The 17,948-nt window shown below is 43.4% G+C and overlaps 2 protein-coding genes across 3 annotated transcripts; one reads left to right on the top strand and one right to left on the bottom strand.

Moving 5' to 3' along the window:
* Window positions 1–825: 825 nt before the first annotated feature.
* Window positions 826–10,845, top strand: LOC129711548 (aflatoxin B1 aldehyde reductase member 2-like). Of its 2 annotated transcripts, XM_055659233.1 has the most exons (8): window positions 826–1,081; window positions 2,465–2,652; window positions 3,782–3,886; window positions 5,442–5,538; window positions 6,483–6,570; window positions 6,715–6,844; window positions 7,360–7,570; window positions 9,738–10,845. In XM_055659233.1, the coding sequence occupies exons 1-7, from the start codon at window positions 889–891 to the stop codon at window positions 7,519–7,521; spliced, it is 963 nt and encodes a 320-aa protein (XP_055515208.1). In that variant the 5' UTR covers window positions 826–888; the 3' UTR covers window positions 7,522–7,570; window positions 9,738–10,845. The 2 variants fall into 2 exon arrangements, with proteins under 2 accessions (XP_055515208.1, XP_055515207.1); XM_055659232.1 differs by having other exon boundaries at window positions 7,360–10,845.
* Window positions 10,846–11,800: 955 nt separating this feature from the next.
* On the bottom strand, window positions 11,801–17,477 carry mrto4 (MRT4 homolog, ribosome maturation factor). Its single transcript, XM_055659234.1, has 8 exons — window positions 17,306–17,477; window positions 16,159–16,217; window positions 15,441–15,544; window positions 13,956–14,037; window positions 12,827–12,894; window positions 12,578–12,729; window positions 12,410–12,486; window positions 11,801–12,061 (listed from the first exon to the last, which is right to left on the bottom strand). The coding sequence occupies exons 1-8, from the start codon at window positions 17,331–17,333 to the stop codon at window positions 11,948–11,950; spliced, it is 684 nt and encodes a 227-aa protein (XP_055515209.1). The 5' UTR covers window positions 17,334–17,477; the 3' UTR covers window positions 11,801–11,947.
* Between the last annotated feature and the right edge of the window lie 471 nt (window positions 17,478–17,948).

Below are 17,948 nucleotides of genomic sequence, written 5' to 3'. Positions count from 1 at the left end.
AATGGGTAGGTGCAGAAGTGTTGGTGTTTTGGTGAATACTATAGCCGAATTAGATTATTGTTGAAAGATTTGTGAAAGACCCCACCCTCAATTAAACTAAAAACTAAATTAAAAATCCCTCGGGTTCACCTCATTCATGGTTTTCAGCCTTCTGGTGTGGTAATTCCACAAATTAAAAGCCAAAATTTGAAACAGAAGTACTAACCAGTAGGCGAGAGAACGTTCAGCTGACTTTTCAGTCTGAAAAAGCATCCTGATACAAAACAAGACCAAGTGCTGTAGTAACTGAGAGTCGGGTAATATCTATGGTGGACATGGATGGGTGATATTCCGGGTCGAGACCCGGAAATGTCACCGATCCATGTTCTCCAGAGATGCTGCCTGGTCTGGTAAGTTATTCTGGCGCTTGGTATCTTTTTTTGTAAACCAGCATCTGCATTTCCTTGTGTCTCCTGCACGAAACGTTGACTGTCTATTCGCTCCACAGATGCTGCCTGGCCCACTGAGTTCCTCCAGCACTTCGTATTTTGCTCAAGATTCGAGCATCTCCATGCAGTCCTCATCCTATTTTTTTTTCAATTCTGGGAATGGTCACCCTTTTGTTTTACTGGCAGCCTAGTGTTGGTGCACTGAAGAAGGGTCTCGACCCGAAACATCACCCGTTCCTTCTCTCCAGAGATGCTGCCTGTCCCGCTGAGTTACTCCAGCACTGAGCAGCCTGGATCAAAGATCCCAGAGGAGCTATAATCTTTGGCCTGTGGATGTCGATGGGCGCGGCATTGACAAGCGCCCTCGGGCAGGGGGACGGTTCCCGCCCATTCCACCTTGTTGACGGCCGCTCTGTCACACAGCAGGGCTGCTCGTCGGCCGGAGCTCCTTCACCGCCTCATGTCCGGCAGCGCCATGGCGGCACGGCCCCGCACCCTCCTCGGCACCATGGAGTTCGGGCGCCGCGCCGACGCCGAGCAGAGCGCGCTCATGGTGAAGGCGTTCACGGAGCGCGGGCACGTGGAGCTGGACGGCGCGTTCATGTACGAGAGCGCGGAGCAGATCATCGGCAGCCTGGAGCTGGGGCCGGCAGGTGAGCGGAGACCGGAGACCGGGGACTGGGGGTAACAACCCCCCTAGCAACAGGCCCCGCGGCCCACATATTCCGCTTGGCTAGCTCACAACCCAACGTGATTAACATAGAAACAACCCCACCCTTCCCTGTCCCCACCTGGGCGCGCACACCTAGAACACTACAACACACGAACAGCGAATGTCTACCCAATCCTTTTACAATGTATACACTGATATTAGGTTTCCTCTCAACCGTTAGAGAATTCCCTCTCAAGATTTAGAGAAAACAATCCAAGTTCGAACCAATCCTAATATCTTTTAATCCAGGCATAATTCTGGTAAAACTATTCTGCCCCCTGTCCAAAAACCTCCACATCCTAGCATACCATAAGGCTAATCAAATGCTCTATTAAATTCCATATAAGCAATATTTGCTTCCCTTCCCTCATCGACTATCTTCATGATCTCCTTAAGTGAGGAAGACATGACCTGCCATGGACAAAGTCATGCTGATTGTTCCTAATTATCAATCCTCTTCCAAATGCAAATAAATCCTATCCCAAAGAATCATCTAAAAAGCTTCCCTACTACCGATGTGAGGTTTACTGGCATATAATTTTGTAGATTATTGCTGCTTCCCTTCTTAAGCAAAGGAACTACTTTGGGTAGTGTCCAGTCCTTCGGTATCTCCAGTGTGGGCTAAAGAAGGTACAAAGATCTCTGTCAAGATCCCTGCAATCTCCTATCTTACATATCTCACTCTGAGATGGATCCCATCAAATCCTGGGGATTTATCCACCTCGGTGCTTTTCAAGAAATCCAATACCATCACCTTCCTGCTCGCCAACTGTCCTAGCATGTCAGTTATACCCCACGTTGCTCTCACTATCCACCATGCCCTTTTTCTTGGTGAATACAGATGCAAAATATACGTTTAACACCTCTCCTATATCCTCTGAGGATAAATTCCTTCCTTCATCCTTGAGTGATCCTACTGTCTCCCTGGTTACTCTTGTTTTTAATGTACAAGTACAAATGGTTGTAATTTACTTTGTTGGACTTGCCATTGACAGACATTTCAAGGCTCAATTTTGTCCTTCCAACTGCCTGTTTGAGCAGATGATTAGGTGATTTGGGGCTGGACAGGTTATGTAATCCTTTGGCACCAGGGGTTGGTGGCTTCAGTGCAGCCAATGGGCTTTAGGGGCACGGACATGGTTTGCATGGTTGTGCATATGCTTATGCAACGCCCTTTTCCTGTTCCCATTACCGGAGGATGGGTTGGAGTTGTGCAGTCCCATAAAGTTACGAGTGACTATGCAATTTCTATGCCAATCGATGACACCAGAAGTTAATGCGGTCGGATGTTAGGTTTTCTGTTATATTTTTCTGAATCGTACAGTGAAGATCGCAACCAAAGTAAATCCATGGGATGGGAAGACATTGAAAGCAGACAGTGTTCGATGTCAGTTCAATACGTCGTTGGAGCGCCTTCAAAGGAAGAGTGTTGAGATCCTCTACCTCCATGCTCCAGATCACGAGACACCAGTTGAGGAAACATTGGCTGCTTGTCAAGAGCTTTACAAACAGGTACAATGATGAGATTACTGTTTAAAGCAGAGGTTGTGAAAGATTTAGAGCTTAGTTTAGAGCTATGGGGTGGAAACTCACCTGCGGCCCACCAAGCCCATGTCCACCATTGATCACCCATTCACACTTGTTCCGTTATCCTACCTTCTCATCCACTATCCTACACGTTACAGAGGCAAATTAACCTACAAACCCACGTCTTTGGGATGTGGCAGGAAACCGGAGCACGCGGGGAAACCCACGTGTTCACTGGGAGAACATGCAAACTCCACATGGACATCACCCGAGGTCAGGATCAAATCTCTGGTGCTGTGAGGCAGCAGCTCTACCATTGTGCTGCCCTATATATAGTTGGGGCAGGTGGTACATCATGCCATTTCTATCCAGCCTGCATTGCTGTAGTAATATTGCCTGATGGAGGTTCTACTCACCTCATTAGGCAATTTACCTGACTGTTGCTGTAGCTCAGTTAATGATTCCTTTACATGACATGAAGTAAACAGGAATATTTAGAGATGTTATGGCCAGCAATTCTCAATGAAGTTCTCGATTAAATCTTTGTTTCATCAAAGTCTATTGGGTCCTTGCATGAAAAGCAGGCTCCAGGTTTTCAATAATTCATTGCATTTTAGAAGCTTTGAGCAGTTTTGAGGTGATGTTTCTGTTAATGATACATCTGGTTCAACCATGAACTATGGAATGTGTTTGATTGTACGAAGGACGTGAGGTTTTTTGCATGTATTGAGATTATTATTTTATTGAATTTTTCTTTATTATATGTTATATATGTGTAAAGATAGTCACAAAATGCTGGAGTAACTCAGCAGAATGGACAGCATCTCTGGATTTCGGGTCCAGACCTGTCTGAAGAAGGGTTCTGACCCGAAGCGTCACCCATTCCTTCTATCCAGAGATGATGCCTGACCCGCTGAGTTACTCTAGCATTTTGTGTCTAAGTTTGGTGTAACATCTGCAGTTCCTTTCAACACATATTATTTATGTGAATTGTGTTTACAAGCTAAAATGCTGCAAATGAGAATTTCACTGTTTCGTTGTCGGCACGTATAACAATTATACAGTCTTGTCTCTCTTGGCTTTAAATTTTCTTGTAAAATAACTTATTTTTTAGGGCAAGTTTAAGGAACTTGGCCTCTGCAACTATACTTCATGGGAGGTGGCAGAAATCTATTCGATCTGTAAACACAACAACTGGATTCTTCCCACCGTCTATCAGGTGCGTCAGGAGTGAAAGCCTCTTGGAGGAGTTGACTTGTGTGAATGACTCTCACGTATGTGCTGGTTCAATGTTTTTTCCTGCATTTGTCAAGAAAACCTTTTTTTTATTGTTTTAGAAATTTGAACCTTTGCCTGTTCAGTCATGGCTCCAGATGACTGATTTTTCATGACCGGATATTCACTCAGCTGGGCCACATTCCATCCTTCCATAGATCCACGTGGATTATTGCCACTGTTTTGTACATGTTTTGAGATGCTTCACGAGTGATAGGAGCAGAATTAGGCAATTCGGCCCATCAAGTCTATTCCGCAGATCATGGCTGTTCTATCTTACCCCCTTAATCCATTCTCCTGCCTTCTCCCCATAACCCCTGGAACCTGTACTAATCAAGGGGCACATGAAGTGGTGGGTAATTGTAAGGAAATGGTAGAGATTGGTGTGATTGCAAATGTTAAAAGACTTTTGAATAGTACATAAAAACAAATGGTTTAGAGGGATATAAGGAAATGGCAGTTGCGCCCTTTGCGGGGGGGGGGGGGGGGGGGGGGGGGGGAGCTGTAAATGTGCTACTGGAACAAATGTCAAAACTACAATTTCTTGCCCACCTTACTGACCATTGTCCTGTGGTGTGCTGTATCAAGTTCCGTTCAGATTGATAGTGCATTTTACAAGTTATTGACATTTTAAATGTAAAAAAAATTAAAACAGCGCCTCCACTTGCCGTCTTTACTTAACTGGCGTCACAAAGGACACCTAACGGGTTCTCACCGGCAGTTGCGCCCTTTGCACAATTTCAAACGCCATCTTTTTTTCCTTCCTCACAACGGGACACAACAGCTCCACAACGGCTCCAGGGGTAAGTTTCCTTCCATTTTACTGCTACTTCGGGCCCGCGGGGAGGGAGAGGAGTGGTACTTGGCCCGCGGGGAGGGAGTGCACAGGGAGGGTGAGGAGCGGGACCCGGGACAAGGAGTTGTATCCAGTCCAGGGGCGGGTAGAGTTGGGGGCTATGGGTGAGTGGTGGAATATTATGCTCGGGGACCAGTCGTCCCGTGTGACAGGGACCCAACAAATCCCACATGGTCTAGCAGCTCTGTAATCCACTCTCAGCTGGAGACACCACCACCATCTGTGTCATTCCGCCTCCGGAATGACATTTTTGTCATTTCCACTCCTCCAGCTCCTCTGCAAATTTAGAGCATGGTTGATTTCAAAATGTTCATTTTTTCGAAAGATCATCAGCCTAAAACCTAACTCTCTCCACGAGTGCCTTTTGACTCACTCAGTATTTGCAGATTCGATTTCATTTATTAAAACGTAATATTTTGATTGAGTTCTGAACCACCTGTACTAATATCTCTTTCCCTAGTTCAGTGTTAATTGTTTTTACCTTTAACTCTTGTGTTTTAGTGAATATGTGTATTGTAATTGCTCATCGGTTGACCTCAAGCTAAATATCTGGGGCTGGGTAATTGATGCCCACAGCGGGGTGTGGTGGCATATTTCTCAAATACAAACAGTCTGGCCTGGAATCATTTTATCTTGTTTGCAGGGCATGTATAACGCCATAACCCGGCAAATAGAAGTGGAACTCATACCCTGTCTCCGTTATCTGGGGATGAGATTTTATGCTTACAACCCACTGGCAGGTATGGTTGAATCTTACTTTGTTGCCCTTTTGACATGCCTACACAGAATGTGTGGGGCGGCAGAGTGGTGCAGCGGGTAGTGCGGCTGCCAGAGACCCGGGTTTGATTTTGACCTCGAGTGCAGTGTGTGTGGAGTTTGCATATTTTCCCTGTGACCGCACACATTTTCCCCGGATGCTCCGGTTTGTTCCCACATCCCAGACGTGTGGGTTGGTAGGCCGCTGTAAATCCCCCCCCTAGTGGGTACATGAGTATAGAATCTGGTGGAAATTGGTGATAAGGAGAGAATAAATTTGGATTGTTTAGTGTAAGATTCATGTAATTATTCATTATACATTTTTCTTATCAGTAGAACACTCCTACCAAGTCTGAATATGGCATGACTGAAAGATTGTATAGCCTTTCAGAATATAGGAAAAATCGGTCCAAATCAAGCTCATCCAATAACAAGTTATTACTTATCCCTGGAGCGTCAGCTATTTTATTCAATCTTGACTTCTTTATGGCCTTGAAAGAAGCACATGTTATTACTGCAGGATTCCATCTTAATTTATTTATTAAAAAGACCACCTGTCCTCCATATTGTGTTCCATATAATTTGCAATGTCATTCAATGTCACCAAGCCATTCTTTTGTTTTACTAGTCATGCTTTTGTAGAAGAACGACTCCATTTTAGATTTGATTATTAGATTTGACTAATAGCTCTTTGATTGGGAATGGATAATCACATTTCGGATCAGGATCCTTCGCTGCATATCCATTCCCTTCAAAGATGCTGCCTGACCCACTGAGTTACTCCAGCACCTTTGTGTTTTTACCAAGATGGTAGTCGGGTTCTTCAGGCCTCATTTTGAAACTCACTGAGTGCAGAGAATGCCCGGCTCTTGGGTTGGGGTTGGTGGTGAGACCCTGTAGAATGGTATTAACTGTCTCATTGCTGCAGGTGGGCTGCTGACTGGGAAATATCAGTTTGAGCAACAACCCACTGGTCGCTTCTTTGGTAACAACTGGGCCGAGGTGTACAGAAACAGGTGAGTTTGCTGGTTTTCTACATTCATCACACTTAAGATTCTATGCTTCCTTATGGTGAGACTGTTGTTTGGCATCTCATCAAACGTGTTGCAACTTTCCTGATTCCCCTTGCATAATCTTATCTGCTGTCCATTGTTGATCAGGTACTGGAAGGAGCATAATTTCCGAGCCATAGATTTGGTGAAAAAAGCAATAGATGAAACCTATGGGTGTGGGAAGACAAGCCTGACATCAGCAGCATTACGATGGATATATCACCATTCCAAGCTTCAGGTACACATTCAGCAATACAAATATCAACATATAAAATTACAACTGACTGGGAAAAGATTTGAACATTTAAAAAATGCAGATGTGGAAATCGGAAACAAAAACAGAAAATGCTGGAAAAACGCAACAGGTCAGGTAGCATCTGTGGAAAGAGAAGGAAAGTTAATGTTTTAGCTCAAAGACCCTTCATCTGACTGGGAATGTAAGAAAATGAGCTGGGGTTAAGTTGCAGAGAGGATGGGCGAAGGATGGAAAAAATAAACAGAATATCTCCAAGGCAAGGGCGAGGTGAACCCAGTGTTAACCAGATGGATTTGTAAACTGAATGGAGGTGCTCGAAAAAGAGCTCATACAATTTGTGTTTAGTTTCTCTAATGTAGAGAAAATCTCACCATGAACACCAAAAACATTTCACTACTTGGTCACTAATATTTAAATTGATGATTATGTATAGATTTGCCCAGTTTATTCACTATTTTGCCCATTCAGTTACTAATAATGCAGTTCTCTTTCATCAGGGAGATCTCGGGGATGGCGTTTCCTTTGCGGTATCATCACTAGAACAGCTTCAACAGAACTTGACTGCCGCTGAGGAAGGACCACTTGCTTCATCAGTAGTCGATGCCTTCAATGAAGGTTGGAAACTTGTCGCACATGATTGCCCAAATTATTTTCGATAAATCAGACTAAAAATTGGGCTGAATCTTCCAATCTAAATGCTGACAGTTACAGGAGTAACTGGCCTCTACCGAACTGAGGCCTGAGGACTCTGACCTCTAAGAGGAGCGCTGACCTCCTGACTGAGACCATGCAACTCTCACACATTTCCTTCTACTTATCCTTGGACCTTGTCCCCACAGACAAGAACCAGGCCTTAATCTCAAGCACCATCACTGATTTCATCACTTCCGGCTCCCTGGGGTTGGCCTCAGGTAAAGCCTCCAATCTCATTGTTCCCCAGCCCCGCATGGCTCGATTTTATTTTCTCCACAAAATCCACAAATAGAACTGTCCGGGCAGATCCGTTGTTACTGCTTGTTCATGTCCCACCAAACTAATTTCCACATACCTCGACTCCAACCTATTCCCCCTCCCCCCACCCCACCTATGTCCAAGACACCTCACACGCTCCTTGTTTCCTCAATGACTTCTGTTTTCCAGGCCCCCACTCCCTCATCTTCACTATGGATGTCCAGTCGCTCTACACCTCCATCCCCCACCAGACGGGTCTTAAAGCCCTTTGTTATAAAGTCCTCAACCCCAGAACCAGCCAATTTCCATCTACCAATACTATCCTCCACCTAGCAGAGCAGGTCCTTACCCATAACAACTTCTTCTTTGATTCTTCCCATTTCCTCCAAATCCAAGGCGTAGCTATGGGCACTCGCATGGGCCCAGCTACGCCTGCCTCTTTGTAGGGTACGTCGAACAATCCTTGTTCCAGGCATACACTGGCCCTATCCCCAAACTCTACCTCCGCTCCATTGACGACTGCATTGGTGCTACCTCTGCACCCATGCAGAACTCACTGACTTCATCCACTTGTTTACGAAAGAACTGCAGATGCTGGAAAAATCAAAGGTACACAAAAAGCTGGAAAACTCAGCGGGTGAGGCAGCATCTATGGAGTGAAGGAATGGGTGACATTTCGGGTCGAGACCCATAATCTGACTGATCATCCACTTTGCCACTAATTTCCACCCGGCACTCAAATTCACCTGGACCATTTCCGACATCTCCCTACCGTTTCTAGATCTCACCGTCTCCTAAGCAGGTAGCAGACTATTGACCGACATCAACTACAAACCTACTGACTCCCATAGGTATCTTGACTACACTTCTTCCCACCCTACCTCCTGTCAAGATTCTATCCCCTTGTTGTGTATTTGGTGCTGGTAACAGACTTTAAATAAAACTCGGACATGGTAGTTAACTAACAAGCTTCTTTATTCTGAACGCCACCTAGAGTCTCCTGCGCATGCGTATCATTATGCAAGACATCAAATATGTTAATTATATTTCACACATAACACTCCACCCCCTTTAACTTGGAGGCAGGTAACACAATTTCTATTTCATACATAGCACTCCTCCCCTTTTAACTTGGTGGCAGGTAGCTCAATTTCACCTTCACGGTATATACTCTTTACCTGAAATATAATTGATTAATACACTGTTGCAAAATTGTATTATTGAAGTAATCTTACAATACATCCTCATAGCTGTAATAATCATACCTAAACTTAGCACATAATTTTTTCGTTCCACCCATCTTCCTTAAACCAAATACATTACCCCTTGCTTTATGTGTTATAATTTTCCGTTCCCTTATGTGTAAATTGCAAACTCTTTCTAATCGCTCTAGCTCTGCCCGTATCTCTGCCTCTTCCCTTTTTAAATGTCCTTATCTTAATTTGAAGATTTCTTCCTGTTCCTGATATTCTGCTAAAGTTCACATTTCATTTTCTGCTTCATATGCTTTGTTTTCCTGTTTCTGTTCATTATTTGTAGGTGGCATCTGACACATGGCTGCAGGTTTTTGTTTTGCTAGCAGCTTCCTCTGTCGCACAATTTCCTCGCGCTGCGTATTTATCCGCTCTTGTTGTTTAACAAGATTCTGAGATGCATAACCATCTGTTCATTGCTCAGTGAAGGAGGCTCCATGCTGGACTGTAGAGAAGTGTCCTAGTCGCAATTGGTCCTGCATATTTTTGTCTCGACCGACAAGCGCTCTTGTTTAGACTTTTCTATTAGCAGCTTTTTACTCATTGTCATACATTTATATAACCATGCTTTGCATCGTTTAAGCCTTTTCTGTTGTTCATCTATTTGTCTTCTTAAGTCACATCTCTGGTTCTTCATCAAGAAGTAGGATCTATATTGTCTTTGCAATATAACAGTGGCTTTGATTTGTGCTCTATAGTTTTCTTGCTTCATAAGTAAGGTAGTGAGACTGCACTACATATTTATGCCTACTTTCTATCTTTCCCCCTCCCCACCCCCGACATCAGTCTGAAGAAGCGTCTCAACCCGAAATGTCACCCATTCCTTCTCTCCATAGCTGCTGCCTCACCCTCTGAGTTACTCCAGCAATTTGTGTCTACCTACAGGAGTACTTACATTTGTTTTAATTTGGAAGGTGGCTGGATCAGTGGAGTAGCCTGCCATTTACTGAGCCAGCCACCTTCCACTCACTGATGATGCCCCTTAGTGCTGGGAGATGGAGCTGCCCAGCCTTTGCATTGCCAGGCGATTCTGTTGATCAGTAATCCAGCCCAGCCAAGCCTGTCAGCACACTGCAATTCCCGAGTAACAAGATGTCTTTGGTTGAGGGAGACACCGGAAAACAATGGGGTCTCTGGTTCAATCTAGATCAACGTGGATTGGGGTGGTGAGTGGGAAGAGATGTTGTACACATTATATGCTCATATCTTCGTTTACCAGATTTCTGGGGCAATTTAAATTAAGACAGTGACCTTAATAGTTTTTGTGACATTTCAGTTCCCAGCTGGCAGCTTGGAAATTGTAATTTTCTCACCAATAGTTTTTGCCTTGGTTTGAACTCTTGCCCCTAAAATGGGGATAGTTGAGAATCATTGCCAAAGGAAAATTCACCATCAATCAAGCTGAGGTGGGTCAGGTCACATGCTCCACCTCCAGCCAAGGGCTCAGTTGACTGAGCGAATGTTGAGACATGGCAGGTGGATGCCATGTCAGTTAACATGGACCACGAATTGAAATAGGAATTAAAAAAGTCAAGTATAACCTGGTAAAGGGAATACATTCCATGAGCTGAGTGTAGTTTAAGGAGCCTGATAGCAGTGGGTTATGTTCAAGTGTCTTGACCCTTGGATGTTGCTGAGCTGCTTTGAAAAATGACAGAATAAGGATTGGCTGGATGGGATCTGTAATCTAAAATCACGTAGAATCCCAGCCTTGTTGGCAACACATTATATTTGCTTTGTTTGCTTGAATAAAAACAATTGATTCCTTTTTGCATTTGATATCAGTTGTTTTCTCATTCCTACTAGGATGATTCACTCAAACCGGATCAATACACAGAAAGTAGTGATATTATTTTGCGCAGTTTGTTCAAATCTATAGTTCACCCCTTTGAGATTTAGACTTTACAGATATAGCTTGGAAACAGGCCCTTTGGCTCACGCCAACCAACGATCACTGGTACACTATTTCACTCCTACACACTAGAGATAATTTCCAGAAGCCAATTAACCTACAAAACTGCATGTCTTTGGAGTGTGGGAGTAAACCGGGGCACCTGGAGAAAACGGGCATTGTCAAAGGGAGAACGTACAAACTCTGTAGACACAACACAAGGTCAGGATTTAACCCTGGACACTGACTGTGAGATGGCACGTTTATCACTGCCACTGTGAATCCTTACACAGGTCAACTGTGCACCTGCTTTCCTGAATGTACAGTATCACTATAACCCCTTCAGTTGTGGAGTAAAGTGTACAAATGCTACCTGGCATTGCATGTGGATTTAAAAACTTCTAATGATAGTGATTGGTCATACGTACATAGTTGAAAATTGATATTAAGGCTGTTATGACTCATTCATATATAGCACACATTCAGGATTGGAGCACAAATGTGACTGGCATTTTGTTGAAAAGTGGAACTCAATTGTTATAGATGGAACATTGTACCTTTGGAGGTCCTATCTGGCTCATTATTACAAGGACATTGATAGATCACTCAAGGACAAGTCTTCCCATTTTGCTTTCTGACCATAGTATATTGTTGTCCACATTAGTTGCTTCTTACAACTGACTATATTTCAGAAGCATCCATTGGGTGCAAAATCCTCAAATGCATTGAAGAGATTATCTTTATATAATCAATGACATGTTTCATTGTTAAATTACCCAGATGCCAGTACAAAAGTCAATTCACCATTATTGCTTCACTTGGTGAGATTCAACCAAAAGTCTGTTATGTTTCAACATTTTTATTAGAAAAGTTGCAATTATGTTGGTTTCCACAAATTCTTCTCTCGTGTATAGCATTGTTCAGTCACTTTAACAGGTCAAGCATAGGACAAAACCTTTGAATTCCCTGCTAGTCATCCATCTCTGCCACTTATTTGCTTTTTCCATTATCACTCACGGCAAGTTGTTCAAATTCACCAGTCTTGGAATTCCACAGGCAGTTTATTGTCACTTTGAATGTGGCCATCTCAATACCAAGGAGTTTCTAGAAGACAACCAAATAGTACAAAAGTCTTAAACTTCCTAATTCCAGTATTATTTAGTGTTTGGTTGCTCAAATGTTGCTCAACATTTAGAAATGTTCTGTACTTGGAAGACACATTTTTCTACATATTGGTGTGTTATCTTAATGGGTGGGTGCAGAAGTGCTGGTGTTTTGGTGAATACTATAACCGAATGAGATTATTGTAGACAGATTTGTGAAAGACCCCACCCTCAATTAAACTAAAAACTAAATTAAAAATCCCTCGGGTTCACCTCATTCATGGTTTTCAGCCTTCTGGTGTGGTAATTCCACAAATTAAAAGCCAAAATTTGAAATAATAGTACTAACCAGTAGGCGTGTTTGCTCGGGTGTCAGTGAGGCACCTTCTTTACATACGTCATAATCACTCAACAATGTCACGACACCTAGAAGACAATCACATGAATTGACATCTTTAATCAAATAATCAACTTCATCAAATACTTGGCAAAGGGGCAATTGTTATCATTTCTGCACCTTTCTTCAGCGTGGTCGGTAAACCAAGTTTCCGTAATTGTGGCTCCATGGAGTGAGTGAATTGTGGTAGTGGCCCAGCGTCAAGTGTAATGGCCATCGTAGCTTTGTTCCCAGACCGTGCAAAATCAGATTCCGAGTACTGAGCAAACCACCTGTCGATCAAGATGTGGAAAGCGCGTTGGCAGAGGCATGATAAAAGAACACAAGCACATTGTATGTCAAAGAAAGTAAGAAAATCAAGAAACTTACTCAATCACCTCTGCCTTTGTGCGATCAGTGAACAGGAGACCAACTTCACCTTCTAGCTGTGCACTGACCTACAAAGGGAAGATCATTTTTGAAACAATGTCAAATATTGCTGATGCTCCAAACCAACGTTTCTCAACCAGGGTTCCCCGGAACGCTAGGGTTCCGCGAGAGGTCGCTAGGTGCTCCGAGAGAAATATTATTTTTTTGCCACCCCCTCCCGACATCAGTCTGCAGAACGGTCTCGACCCGAAACGTCGCCCATTCCTACTCATAGATGCTGCCTCGCTCGCTGCGTTACTCCGGCATTTTGTCTACCTTTAATCATATGTAAATGCATCTTTGAGTCATTTTTGTGTTTAATTTCATATTTGTAATTTTATTATACACGTACGGCATAATTTGCAATGTCTATACGGCGCCAGTGTGAAACGGCCATTAGTGGTCAGGGGCTGTACGTGACGGATTTGTGTATTATCAAGTGACTCACTCAAGTACAGGCGCAAGCATGGTCTCCATTAGTCCTGTCTGTGGCGTGCAGGCACAGTCCCTCATTCGCCCACGTTATTTAGTAATTTTTACCCATAATATGAATTTAAAACATTTATTTAAGTATGTTTGTTTATTTTTGTTAGTTGATCAAGTTTATTTATGTATGCTTTTGTTAGTTTATAAAAAGTTTGTGTTTTGTTTTCTCTCTCCCTCTCTCGTCCAAGGTTAGTTCTTCTGTTTGCCTTTATTAGCTTCAGTTTTGAACAAGCAGTATGATTTTATTTTTTCCCCATTGTCAATAAGCTTGAGAAAAATGCAAGTTATTTTTTGCTTAAACCAGTTATCAGAAAAAGATATTATGTTTGCCTTATGAACTATGAAAGAGAAAGAGATTAATAAAGATAGATAATAATTTTTATGTTGGGGTTTCCCCGAGACATCAAAATTATTTCAAGGGTTCCGCAAGGGTAAAAAGTTTGAGAAACGCTGCTCCAAACATACAACAGGTCATAGAGAAACAAAGGCAAAGTTTTAGGGTGACAAATGACAAAAATAAACCCCATCAACCTCAAAGCTTTACCCATTGTACTGCCAAAATACATTGAACAATTCAGTACACGGGCAGTTGCCAAGAGCTCACCTTGTGTAAACCATCCTTATATTCATCTGCTGATCCTTTTCCCAGAGCCACCACCATCACTTTATTTTTACCCAAGAAGAACCTGCACAAGTACAACAGAAAATATCTTGAAATCTTTTACATAGGGGCATAAAAGAGAGCTTATAGAAACATAGATTACAGAGGTGCAGAGGTAGACTTGCTGCCTTACAGCGCCAGAGATTCGGGTTCGATCCCAACTACTGGCACTGTCTATACAGAGTTTGTACATTATCCCCGTGACCGCGTGGGTTTTCTCCGAGAACTTTGGTTTCCTCCCACAATCCAAATACATAATGTCCCGCTGAGTTACTCCAGCTTTTTGTATCTCTCAGGTTTGTACATTAATTGGCTTGGTATAAGTGTAAATTGTCCCCAGGGTTAATGTGTGGGGATCGCTGGTCAGTGGGACGAAAGGGTCGGTTTCCGCACTGTATCCTTAAACTAAACTAAATCACATTAGTATGATCACAGAATTGACAGGTAAACTCCAGCATAGTTATAGAGAATTGATTAGCATGCAATGCAAAGCTTTTCATGAACCTCATTACACATGATAATAGTAAACCTAAACCTAGGAGATGGAAGGCCTCAGGGAACTGACTGTATTGGGCACTTGGTTTCTCAACATAAAAATTGAAGTAGGAAGCCACTACATGCAAGTTTGTCGACAATCATTTTAGTGGCTTAAAATAGATGGAAAGAGAAAGTTACGGCAAATAAAATTAATTGTGGGGAAACATGAAGACATACGATGTAAGAGTTAATTACATTCGAGTTTTGATAGTGATCTAGGAATTAAGAAGGGGCATAGAGATTTAGAAAACAGATTGATTAACCAACTTAATAATCTAACATGTTATAGAAGGTAAATAAATGGAATTAATCTAATTTAAACAGGCTTTAATATAGCCTCGTAGAGTATCAAACTGGGTAAGCAATGAAAGTTGAAAATGGGCATGAAGAAACAGCTCAGAATTACATGAATGATGCAACATGGAAGATGGCCTTTATTCTCATCAACTACTGGATGTCATGCAAGAAATTAGACAAAAGGGTCAAGCGTGTGTGGAGTTGAGGGTCACCAGCATACATGTAGAAAATCATCATGCATTTGACGATATTGCTAAGGAACAGGATGCAGATAAGATTTGGGCATGGGAGTCAAACATCAATCCCAGGAAAGCACAAAAAGAAAATTGTACATGCTCAGGAACATTTTGATGATTCTCTGGTTACAATTGGATGAAAAACCAAACATGCAAGTATAGTCCCTAAATTTGGTGTGTTGTCGACACAGATCAGCTATGATGGAACTGAATGGCAGAATATGCCCACGGGGACTGAATAGTTTAATTTAACTCATTCTCTACATGACAAATGAGCTAACCAACACATGGTTCCCATGCTAAGCGACTTAATTAATCATCCAGTATCATTAAGGAAAAAAAAACTATAGGATCTCACCGGCTGTGTTTCCAGGCACATCGCATATCCTTCAGTTTGTTATTTCTCATGTTCTCAACAGAAAAGACAAAGAGGTTTGTGTACATGTCCACACATTTTCGTAACTTTAAAAAAAAATTGCAAACAAGTGTCAGTAACAAGGAAAACAAACTACAGGTATGTTGGCAGCTTTTTGGAGATTTTATCTGAAATGTTGAAGAAATAATAATGAATCTTAAACAACAGCACCTTACAATTCCAAAAATTGTATTTACGTGTTTTTGCTATGATGCAATTGAGTGGGGGGGGGGGGGGGGGGCTGCTTGATTTATGAGGTTTTTAGGGCTGCAATAAATACATGGAGATGGAGTCAGGGTGTTGAAGAATGACAAGGAGGTTCAGAGCTGGGGATGGGGAAAGAGGAAAACATTTAGTATATTTTCTTTAGTGTATATTTTAAAAGGATACATCATGTACATAGTTGTTAATTTACTTTAAGATCAACTGTTGTGGGAACTATTCGACATCATTGTATTCACATATTTTTAAACTAGTTTCAACCAACGACAAAATATGCTGGCTGAATTTGTTTCTGTAAGCAGTGAGGGCAAGAATGAGAAGCGGGTGGAGAGCCATTTCCACAGGAGAGACGCCCAGGAACCTAGTATGTGGCCACGAGGATAAAAACAGAAAATATAATAGGAGCGGTCTGATTGGTCCCTATTGATTGTAGACTCACCTCCTCGATTAAGCTCTGTTTGACCTGTAATCGTTTCTTAGTTGTTTTGGTCAAAGAAACTGGAGAAATAAAAAAGTATTGAGTTAATACAGCGATTTAATCAACAGACTTAGAGACCAAATAGAAGAGAGACACAAAAAGCTGGTGGGTCGGGCAGTATCTTGGGAGAAAAGGGTGACATTTGGGTCAAGGCCCTTCTTCAGACTGCGAGTCATGGAAAAGAGAAACATTGAAGGTACATAGAACAAATACATGAAAGATATTCAAAAAACAACGACGATCACCAACAGAGACCAAATAAAAATCAGATTTAATTTTGGTTGAATCTTTCTTATTTTGTAAAATTATTCTTCAGATCGTTGGGTCGTCCTGATATATCATTTAGTTAGAGATACGGCATGTAAACCTTATGCCCACGCCGACCATCGATCAACCAGTTCACATTAGTTTGAAGAAGGGTTTCGGCCCGAAATGTTGCCCATTTCCTTCGCTCCATAGATGCTGCTGCACCCGCTGAGTTTCTCCAGCATCTGCAGTTCCTTCTTAAGCACATTAGTTTCTCATCCATTCGAGAAATGGATTAGCCTAGTTAACCTACAAACCACGTACATCTTTGGGAAGGTACACAAAAAAAGCTGGAGAAACTCGGCGGGTGCAGCAGCATCTATGGAGCGAAGGAAATAGAAAAAGGTTACACAAATAAGCTGGAGAAACTCAGCGACTGCAGAAACCCTCCTCCCAGTCTGAAGAAGGCAACGTTTCGGGCCGAAACGTTGCCTATTTCCTTCGCTCCATAGATGCTGCTGCACCCGCTGAGTTTCTCCAGCTTATTTGTGTAACCTTCGATTCTCCAGCATCTGCAGTTCCCTCTTAAACAAATAGAAAAAGGTTTCGGGCCGAAACTTTGGGATGTTGGAGGAAACCGGAACACCTGAAGGAAACCCAGTGCTAACTCCACACACAGACAAGACAGCAGCCGAGGTCGGGATCGAACCCTGCGGGGTCTCAGGCAAAGATCCTAGAGCACTATAGGATCCGCTATAGGATCTTTGGTCTCTACCCGCTGCGCCACTGCATCTGTGCTCACAGTTCCCCCAACACTCCGCTCACGAGTCCGGCATCGGTGGTGTCTGGGCCGCGCTCTTACCCCGCTTGTCCCGCCGGGATCGCGGCATGATGATGACGGCGGCGCTGCTGCTGCTGGTGTGGAATGCGCCTGTGGAGGCTGGAGCTGTAACCGGCTGTGTTGTGTTGTGTTGTGTTGACCACGACCGGCCCGGTCTGGGTCTGTCTGTCTGTCTGTCGGCCTCCTCACGTGTGTCCGCCGCCGCCTACTCCGCCGTCAGCGCCCCGTGTGGCCACCACCGCCCCTACTCCGCCGTCAGCGCCCCGTGTGGCCACCACCGCCCCTACTCCGCCGTCAGCGCCCCGTGTGGCCACCACCGCCCCTACTCCGCCGTCAGCGCCCCGTGTGGCCACCACCGCCCCTACTCCTCCTCTATCTTAGATCCTCTCCAACATTTACGACGAAACTGTTGAGTTAGACTTTGATGCAACGCGTCGTTTATTATTATTCCATCTAAATTTAAAATCTACAAACAAAGTGTTAAATGTTTTAGACGGATTTGATTTCAACGTCGATCGGTGTCCGCCTCTGGTCCCGGGCTCCCGTGCATGCCGGGATACTGGAGGTCCCGGGCTCCCGTGCATGCCGGGGTGCTGGAGGTCCCGGGCTCCCGTGCATGCCGGGATACTGGAGGTCCCGGGCTCCCGTGCATGCCGGGATACTG

This window comes from Leucoraja erinacea, chromosome 30 (genome assembly GCF_028641065.1).
Source record: "Leucoraja erinacea ecotype New England chromosome 30, Leri_hhj_1, whole genome shotgun sequence".
Lineage (NCBI taxonomy): Eukaryota > Metazoa > Chordata > Chondrichthyes > Rajiformes > Rajidae > Leucoraja > Leucoraja erinaceus.
Note: the sequence above shows the minus strand (reverse complement) of the source record. Positions and strands in the feature narration are given on the sequence as shown.

Bases quoted from the DNA above. Each gene is read 5' to 3' on its own strand.
- LOC129711548 (XM_055659233.1), top strand. From the start codon at position 889: ATGTCCGGCAGCGCCATGGCGGCACGGCCCCGCACCCTCCTCGGCACC. The intron at 5,539-6,482 runs GTATGGTTGAAT...TCATTGCTGCAG, and splicing joins TGCTTACAACCCACTGGCAG to GTGGGCTGCTGACTGGGAAA. The intron at 6,845-7,359 runs GTACACATTCAG...CTCTTTCATCAG, and splicing joins ATCACCATTCCAAGCTTCAG to GGAGATCTCGGGGATGGCGT.
- mrto4 (XM_055659234.1), bottom strand. From the start codon at position 17,333: ATGCCGCGATCCCGGCGGGACAAGCGGG. The intron at 14,038-15,440 runs GTGAGATCCTAT...GTACTTGTGCAG, and splicing joins TGTGCCTGGAAACACAGCCG to GTTCTTCTTGGGTAAAAATA. The intron at 12,895-13,955 runs GTGAGCTCTTGG...TTCCCTTTGTAG, and splicing joins ATAAGGATGGTTTACACAAG to GTCAGTGCACAGCTAGAAGG.